A 9,034-nucleotide genomic window follows, 5' to 3' on the forward strand; every position below is an offset into this window, starting at 1 on the left:
GTATAAATATGGAAAGATCTAGTTTAAAGTTAGTTGCTTTTAAAATTCTGAAGATATTAAAATCAGATTTTATAGAAGAACTCCTAAAATGACCATTTCTTCTTGCATTAGAAACATTTCCTTTCTGGCTTTGGAAGAGTCGCAGGTTGCAGCAAAACAACAAGAGGAAAGTCAGGTTGTTGTCATGGCGAAGAGGTAGTTTGAACCGTGAAAAGTATTTTTACAGGACAAAGTTTAATCAACACAGTCTGATGAGCCTGAGTAAATATGACCAGCAGCGCCCTCTGCTGGATGGCGGCCAAACTGCATTAAAAAGTAGGAACTCATTTTAATCTAGTAAACCAGGGGTGTCAAACTCCAGTCCTCAAGGGCCACTGTCCTGCTACTTTTAGATGTGCCTCTGCTGCACCACACCTGAATAGAATAATTAGGTCATTGCAAGGGTCTGGAGAACTGATCTACACAAGGAGGAGGTAATTAAATAATTTCATTCCAGTGTTTTGTACCTGTGGCACATCTAAAAACTGCAGGACAGCGGCCCTTGAGGACTGGAGTTTGACACCTGTGCAGTAAACCATTAAGACTTACGACATAATCATAAGTTGATTAATTGTTTGCATCTATACTTAACAGGCTTCCATTAACTCCTCCAAGCAGCTCAGTCTTCCTGTGTTTAGTTTGGTATGAATGTATTTACAGAAGAAAAGATTCACGTATAAAAGAGCAGCAGCAGCATCTGGGTCTTCAGCAGCGCTCAAACACCTTGTAGAGGTCGGGCAGGTTGGCGATCTGCAGCACGGTGCCGTCCTCGCTGAAGCTTTTCGGGGGACTGAAGAGAGTTCGGAAAGATTTGAACAGAACGTGTTCCACATTCCAGCGCCAGGAATTCCCGTCTGATTCCTGAAACATGATGGCCATTTAAGAATAAACACGGTGAGTTCTCAAGTTTTTTTTTGTGTCAGAATTGTTTATGCACCATTAGTCAAATCTAATGTTAAAACTTAAATCTACCAAGTAAATTTGGGACAGGCTTTCAGTGTGGATGAAGTGGTAAAGGTTAGGGTAACTATAACAAGAAATAAACAGGATTATTTTAATATACTTACAACATAATTGACATACACCTTAAAATGTTTGGTTATTTGTATTTTGACATAGATTGACTCAAAATTCTGAGAAAAAGTCAGAATTATAAAATTAAAAGTACAATTCTGAAAGTCAGAAAAGTCAACATTTTGAGAAAAATTTTAGAATTATGAGAGAAAGTCAAAATTTTAAGATTTAAGTTTAAAATCAGAATTTTTCAATGAATTTTTTTTTGTTGGCCTTAATAGTGTTCCGTATGTTCAGGCTGGACCTACTCACCGGCTCGTCGCCCGGCTCGGCCTCCAGGACGAACTGCTTCCTGATGGAGTAGAAGGCGCTGCACTCCTTGCTGAAGTCTCGGAAGCATTCCTTCTCGTTGTCCCAGTTCACCTGCAGGCGGAAACCGTCAGAAACTTTTCCTGAAACGCCTCCAGGAAGGAACAGCGCTGCCCTCACCTCGGTGGCGAGGCGCAGGATGAACAAGGGCAGGCCTTCCATGATGGGCGTGTATTTATCCAGGAGCATAGGCAGCCCCGTCAGGTTTCCTTCCTGGAAGACATCGCTTCAGTTTAGTCACTCGTCTCCTGTGGAAGAAAAGCTTTATGATCAGACGGGCCTCGGCCGGCTGACCTGATCGATCTCCAGGGAGAAATAATCCCCCAGCATTTCTGCCTTCTTCTTCAGGAAGTCCACGATGTACTGGGCCAGGCCCTCCTTCGGCCCGTCTTCCTCCGTCCAGCCGCTCTCTGCCGAGTCCAGCGCCAGCATGGCCAGGTCGTACAGCGGTGCCGGCGTCTGGTAAACATCACCGTCAGTAAAGGTTCTGATTGGTTCTGATCCGTCAGTAAAGGTTCTGAGTGGTTCAGACTCGACTTACAGACAGTCTGAGGACGCCGAAGTTCCCAAAGTCAAAGATGAGAATTTGGTAGAAAAGCTCCCGACTGCAACACAAACAAAGGAGTTTTCTTTAAGTAAAATCTGAAAAGTGCGGCATGCTTTCATTTTTTGACCCACTGAGTCATCACTATGTAGCATCATTAAAGGTACATTAATTAAAGGTGCTACTCTTTGTAAAAACATATATTTTCAGGTCTTCCATGGATTCTCAATTAAATTTAGCCTGGACTTTGACTAGGCCACTCTGAATCTCCGCCCTCGTTTGAAGTTATTTGCTGGTTTTCTTTCATGAATGTGCTGTATTCACCTCCATCCATTATACAATCAAGTTTTATTAGCTTCGTTGACACTGACAATGAAAAGCTTCCCCACATCATGATGCTACCACCACCATGTTTCACCATAGGGCCTGTGTGTTCAGCACAAAGTTTTTATTTAGTTTTGACTTCAAATGTTCAATTCTGTTTTAATTTTCAGTAGTTTTAACCATTTGTTTGCTAGTAAATTAACAACCAAACATTCCAGATGAATATAAAACATATCTGGCAGAGTCATAACTTTATGTCTATCATTTTGAGGAAAGAAATTAATTTAATACAATTTGGAATTAGGATGTAATATGAAATGTGAAAACTTTCTAGATGCAATGAACTTTTATTTGTTCTGCTTTTGACCCTAACACTGAACACAATGATGATAAAACTCAAACCTCACCTCCGCTCTTACTCTTCATGATAAATAAACACTGCTAGACTAACTAGTTGACATCCGTGGGAAATTGGATTATATTTAGTGGCATCAGAGTAAACGGGGCTGGATAACATGTAATCCTGACCGTTTGTGGTTGTAAGGTGACTGAGTGTGTGCAGTGCGCTCCTTCCTACTGTCCTGACCTGAGTGTGGTTGTGTTGAGCAGGTAGAGCTTAGTGTGATGCTGGATCAGACTCCACTGCGGATCCACGCAGCCAACGAACGAGTGTTTCTGCAGCATCTCCTGCAGACCTGCAGAAAACACACAGAACCCGGATCAGGACCAGAGAAACGGTTCAGCTCAAAGAGCTTTACATCACAGAAACATGAAAACCTGGTAAATCATCTAAATCATCAATACATGTTGAATATTTTGGTCAATGTTTTACAATGATTCAAAAGCAACTCTAACCAGGTGGGTTTTTAGTCTAGAATCAAAGGAACTCAGTGTTTCGGCTGTTTTGCAGTTCCTGATCTTTAGTTTCCAGCTGTAATAACTGAAGCTGTGACTCTAGATGAGCTTCAGGTCCAAAGCTAATAACTTCAGTTTTGTTTCTGTTCAGACGGAGAAAGTTACGGCACATCCATTTCTACCACCGCAGCTTTTTAGGAGGAAGTTGAACACTCTGTTTGTTTGGTGAGGTCACGTTGGCATGGCAACAGGATAGTCAGGGTTTCTATTTGTGACCTGAAAGCAGGATATGACGGAGGCTGGAGTTGTGTAAGGCGAGTTCTGCCCTGGAGGACGGCTCTGTCGGTGCAGGCCTGGTGGAAACGGTAAAACTGCTACAGGACGGCAGAGACGCTAAGCTATGTTATGCTAAGCTAAGCTAAGCTACCTCTGTGTGTGTTCTCTGTGATCTCTGTTCTCAGATCCTTGATGCTGGTCAGTTTGATCACCCTTCTCTTGGGCGTGGCGGCAGCCGTCAACCCCTCCTCCTCCTCCTCTTTATCCTCCTCCTCTCTGGGTCGCTTCCTGTGAAAACAAACATTTCAGCCACTAGAGGGCGAAAGAGTTCCACGATTTGAGATGAAAATGCTGCGTTAGTCCTATAAAATGAGTCAGGATGTCATAAATAACAGCAGAAGAGCCCAACGGGCCGCCTGCAGGAGAAAGACGTCCTTCATGAGACATTAAACTCTGTCCTCTCCTTCTTGCTGGCTCAGCCGACTCGCTCTCTGCAGGTCGCTGTTCAGACTTGCTCCAGTCGTTCCTGATCCAACTTGCTTTTCCCCGAGCTGCTGTCATTCACACTATGACTAAATCAAAAACCTGCCAGAAGGGGTTTTTCCCCCTTTTAAAAAAAAATATAAAAATAAATCAGTAAAGGAAAATGTTGCAGCCTTGGAAGCAGGAACTGCACTCGGGGGAATCTACAGGAAGTTTTCCGTTACTTTGAATATAACTGAACTCAACTTGGAAAAGTTACAGGAATTTTTTTCTCTGTTTGCACCGATATGAAAATCTGGGTCAAAAACCGATATTTACCAATATTTTCTACATTTTTCTACCCTTTCACGTCAGTAAAAGACAACATCACTGCTGACGTTGCTTCTCTGCTTCACACCAAACCCATATAATCTGTATTTTTTAGTCCTAATGCATAATTGTGACTTTATTGCCAATTTTCTGAAAAAAAATATAAAAAGTATTGGGTGTAAGTGATGCTACCTCCCACCTGCAGGTGGCAGGATTTCTCATGTCTTCTACTATGCTGCTTTAGTCTTTACTTGATGTCAGATTATAGTCTGGGATTGATGTGGAGTACCAAAACGTCACATTTACCGTCACAGTAACATGGTAAATGTGCAAATATTGGAAAATTCCTTGGAAATATTTCTAAAGAAGCGGCAAAAAAATCTGTGATATTATTAATTGCAAAGAAAAACTAATATCACAAAAACAATTTTAAAAAATTTACATTGTTGTTAATAACAACCTCTTTTTACATATTGGAATAAAAAACAAAGACTAAAATCCAAACTTTTTCTGAGTTTTAGATAATTTCTAGACAGAAATCTTTGATCTTCTACCTCTGAGCCTCCTCAGCAGCGCCGCTGCGTTCCTCTTCACCTGCTGGACCAGGTTCTTCCAGCGCAGCCTCCAGCATGTCTGCGTCATCCAGCTCCAGACTGTCCAGCTCAGAGGTCCTGGTTGCCGCTGGCGACCCGCTGGGACCGGCCGTCTCTGGGTCAGGGACTGGCTTCTCCTTCGGCTGCAGGAAGGCGTCCAGTTTCTGGGCGCGGCAATCGGTCCGGACCATCTGGTGGGCGTAGACGCGGTCGGCGGACTCAGAGGATCCAGAGGTTTTTACTTCAGAACTGCCAGACACAGACAGCTCCGGCAGCAACGTCTGGAAACCACAGAAGAAGAAGCTGAAACGACGTGAGGGGGAGCTGAGAGGCGGACGGCAGTCGGAGTCGGGTCACACCTGAGTGAAGTACGTCCGGGAAGAGTTGGAGCCCAGCAGTTTGCTCTCGATGTGCTTCTGAACGCTCTCCATCACGCTGTCCTCATGCAGGAAGTGCACTTCGTGTTTGGTGGGGTGAACGTTCACGTCGACGTTCTGCGGAGAGATTTCCAGGCTGAGGAGAAAACATCACAGGAATTTACAGCATCTTCCATGTTTTACTTTAAACCTGGGCAAAATGTGGAAGCAGCAAAAAAAAGTCAACATTTCCTATGAAATAAATGCACCTTCAGCGTCTCATTTATATTTTCCTTTAATATTCATCTTTAATAGTTAACCCATAATCTTCTGTTTCCTTGGAGGATAAACCTGATGTGACACACTGCTCAAAGGTGAGACAGAAAACCACTGCTAACTTAAACTTGTCCATATTTACAATCAGAACTTCAAACATCTGGATCTGTGACCACAGCTGGACCAGAACCCGGGTTAACCTTCACTCACAGGGAGCAGGATGGGAGGAAACGCTAAAAACTGAAAACCGCTGCGTCTTGGAGACGCAGTGTCTCCATAACAAATATTAGATGCTATCTGAAAGCTAACTATTTGTTTGGGAGGAAAGCCAGAAAAGGTTTTATTTCATCAACAGCGTTTCTACAGACTAATTTAATGAATGTGACAAAAAAACTTCTCATTACTGCAGCTTGGTTCGGTGGAGGACCCATGATGCTGCGGGTCAGGGAACTAAAACATTTCAAATATTTCTGGCTTCCTCTCTTTCTCATCCCAATTTCCATCTGTCTGTGACCTTTAACCTTTTGATCAACATCTTTTGTGTCCGGTGTGATCAGCTGCTGCTGTTAGACTCTAAACATTACATCAGGATGATGATTTGATAATATTAACAGCTGGATTTTATTAAGAAGCAGCTACTGCACACACAGACATCACCATGGCGATGGACGTAGTAGTTTTCCTACCTGAGGTAGAGGAAGGGGTGTGAGTTTTTGGGGAGGTAGGCTGCGTAAACCGTTTCCACGGCTTTCTTCAGAGCGCTGGACTCCACCAGCCGGTCTGAAAGAGACAAAGGACAACCTGTAGTGAAAATGGCGCCGTGCGGACGCAGCGAGCGTGGCGCGTTACCACGGCAACGTACGGTTGATGAACAGAACCAGGATGCATCGCTTCATGGAGTAGTTGGCATTGGAGACGAAGCCCTTCAGGGTGAAGGCCAGTTTCTGGTCCTGGCAGCCGACTTCGATCAGCTCCCTGTGGACACGGACACAGAGGACACACCAGGGACATGGCAAGGTGAGACAGGGGACACACCGGGGCCCAGAGGGGACACACAGGACAACCGAGTCCAGTGGGGACCAGATCTACCTGCTGACCGGGTTTCCGAAGACGCTGCGGATGTTGTCCACAATGGACGCGTTAGGAAGCGTCCTTACGTCCGCCACCGTCTCTCCTTGCTGCCAAAAGACAAATTTACCATTTAAACCTGCAGCTGATTTCCTTTAAAAACTAAAAAAAAAAAAGAAAGAAAGAAAGTTTTACCTTTTTGACTGAGAAGCTTTTTCCTGAATTGTGAATAGCGTACCTTTAAGGAGACAGAGCAGGACCAGATATGAAACATTTGGTGATGAGGAGCAGAAATAGTTGAGGTTTGAGTCCAGACCTGCTGACCACGTCCACGATCCTGGAGTATTCATCTGCCGGGCTCTTCAGGGCCTTCCTCCTGGTGGACACGTTATAGAAAAGGTCCTCCACCTGCGGGGACAACAGCAACGATTCATCAGAATCCGAACGGTTCATTTTCAGAGAGCTGACGTGCTGCAGGCAGGAACTCGCCAGGATCTGGGTCCCCTGGTTCCCGGCGCAGGGCTTAGGAGGGCCCTTCAGTTTGCCATCGCTGTAGCTCGCTCTGAACAACAACATCATTAATACAGAACTAAAGTAGCAAATCTGAATGTGGCTTTCAATTTTTTAGAAAAGAAACTCTCAAAAGTGTGGCGTGCTTTTACATTTGACTTTTAAAGACCTTAAGTACCAGTTTTTAGTCCCTTTTGTTTGTTCTAACAAACTAAAACATAAATAAAAATGTCAACCATTGAATTTGTAACAGATATTTTTCAATGTGGGACCAGCAAGGAAGGAAGTAAAGGCAACTTAGGACAGAAAAAGTAAAGAAAGGACACGATGAGGGAATAAAAGACGTGTCAGGACAAAAATAGGACACAGAGAATGAAAAGAGGAAAGATGTCAAAAAATGGAGTGAGATGCTAACGAGGTGTAACAGAGAGAAAGAAAGAGAAGAAAGGAAAGACAGATGATATAAACAGAAGGCAGTAATCTAAGAAAAGCACATCCCTCCATTTCCTTCCACTAACACCCAGTGCAGTTTGTGTTTGTAATGTGGAAATACCTGTAAGCACACTTTGCATCAGCCGTCTTGGTTGTTATGGTAACATGAGCCACATGGCTGATACTGGCAAGAGCCTGCAGAAATGAGAAGAGACAAAACATTCAGCCAGAACACTGATGTGGCTCCTGAGCTGAGGGCCACAGGAGTCGTCACCTCTCCTCTGAACCCGTAGGTCGCAATCGCTGAAAGGTCCTCGAAGGTCTGCAGTTTGCTGGTGGTGAACCGCTCACAAACAATCTCCATGTCTTCTTTCTGTGGTGAGAAATGAGCATTTGGTTAATAATCATTTAGCTTTGTTAGCATATTCTTTACAACCTGTTTGAAAATCATTATACAAGTCCGTGATGATTTGTGATATGAGCAATATTGCGGTATTTTTTTAAATATATATTTATATATGAACTCAGAAAATGTTCAAGAGATATAAATACTTTTGGAAGGAACAGGTGGCGGGGGCCGAAAGGGTGTTCCCCCCCCCTGGGCAGCATTCATGCTAGGGTCGCCTCTGCTCCAGCAGGCAGGACGCTATTACTCACCCTGATCCCGGTACCATTGTCCTGGATCTGAAGGAGCTTCAGGCCTCCGTCCTTCACCGTCACCTGGATGTTGGTGGCCTTTGCGTCCAAACTGGAACATTTAAAAACAAACATCAATCATTATGAGTTGAACTCATTTACAGAACAGCAGCACATGTAGAATATGTAAACAGTAGCGGTTCGTGAACATTTCCAGTCTTCTGGTTGTCTATGACCCCCTACATAAATACTTTTATCATCACAAGTATATTCAGATACCAGTTTTCGATCATTTCTTTAACGGCGTTGGCAGGACGCTGGATAACTTCTCCCGCTGCGATCCTGTTGACAACAGTTTCATCGAGCCTCCGAATCACTCCCGCCATGTTTGTTTCTAGAAAACTGCTAGCAGTAGCTCAACCGCTGGAAATACCCATATATTTGACCGGGGAGACAAAACTGCAATGAATTATAATAAAAATACTACATTGTAGGACTTCCACATGATAGTGCTCTCACACTGAAAGAGGGAGAAAATAAAAACAATACGACGTCTTACTCTGACTCAAAAGATAAGACAACGGCGAATGTCAAACTTATGTCTTTTAAAAATATATTAAAATGCAAAAAAACTTTACAGTTTTTCTTCCACCTCAAAATGCAAATCTTGAAAGCTGACTTGGTGGGTTTTTTTTTTTACTTAATTTGGCGTGCTGGTTTGGTAAGTATACGCCGTTCTTGTGATGAAGTAATGCACTTACCAAAAATAAACGATCTTTGATCAAGCGCGGGTCCCAACAAGAATCTTCTTCATTGGTAAATGTTTTGAGAAACTACTCACTTGCGCCACAGCGGCTAAAAAGTGTAATGAAACAAATGTTTCTTAAAAAAAAAAAAAGATCAATCAAATCACCTTTAAAAAGGAAAAAATAAATAAATAACAATAACAA

General features: G+C 43.3%; 1 protein-coding gene and 1 long non-coding RNA gene across 2 annotated transcripts; one reads left to right on the forward strand and one right to left on the reverse strand.

Annotated features, from left to right (window-relative positions):
• Positions 1 to 672: 672 nt before the first annotated feature.
• mlh1 (mutL homolog 1, colon cancer, nonpolyposis type 2 (E. coli)) lies at positions 673 to 8,629 on the reverse strand. The gene is made up of 19 exons (XM_032553288.1): positions 8,364 to 8,629; positions 8,106 to 8,196; positions 7,723 to 7,821; positions 7,570 to 7,643; positions 6,996 to 7,068; positions 6,823 to 6,914; positions 6,702 to 6,744; positions 6,528 to 6,616; positions 6,301 to 6,413; positions 6,125 to 6,218; positions 5,166 to 5,319; positions 4,768 to 5,087; positions 3,573 to 3,709; positions 2,877 to 2,985; positions 1,964 to 2,027; positions 1,717 to 1,881; positions 1,543 to 1,635; positions 1,366 to 1,476; positions 673 to 900 (listed from the first exon to the last, which is right to left on the reverse strand). The coding sequence occupies exons 1-19, from the start codon at positions 8,468 to 8,470 to the stop codon at positions 745 to 747; spliced, it is 2,184 nt and encodes a 727-aa protein (XP_032409179.1). The 5' UTR covers positions 8,471 to 8,629; the 3' UTR covers positions 673 to 744.
• LOC116713206 (uncharacterized) lies at positions 5,060 to 5,448 on the forward strand. The gene is made up of 2 exons (XR_004337822.1): positions 5,060 to 5,174; positions 5,256 to 5,448. It is a non-coding gene; the product is annotated as an uncharacterized LOC116713206 (long non-coding RNA).
• Positions 8,630 to 9,034: the final 405 nt, after the last annotated feature.

This window comes from Xiphophorus hellerii, chromosome 22, assembly GCF_003331165.1.
Source record: "Xiphophorus hellerii strain 12219 chromosome 22, Xiphophorus_hellerii-4.1, whole genome shotgun sequence".
Lineage (NCBI taxonomy): Eukaryota > Metazoa > Chordata > Actinopteri > Cyprinodontiformes > Poeciliidae > Xiphophorus > Xiphophorus hellerii.

What these genes read in the sequence shown, in the direction of transcription:
- mlh1 (XM_032553288.1), bottom strand. Translation starts at nt 8,470, where the DNA reads ATGGCGGGAGTGATTCGGAGGCTCGATGAAACTGTTGTCAACAGGATC. An exon ending in CACAGAGAACACACACAGAG is followed by an intron (nt 2,986 to 3,572) that starts GTAGCTTAGCTT and finishes TGTTTTCTGCAG; the next exon opens with GTCTGCAGGAGATGCTGCAG. An exon ending in TCGGCGTCCTCAGACTGTCT is followed by an intron (nt 1,882 to 1,963) that starts GTAAGTCGAGTC and finishes GATGTTTACCAG; the next exon opens with ACGCCGGCACCGCTGTACGA.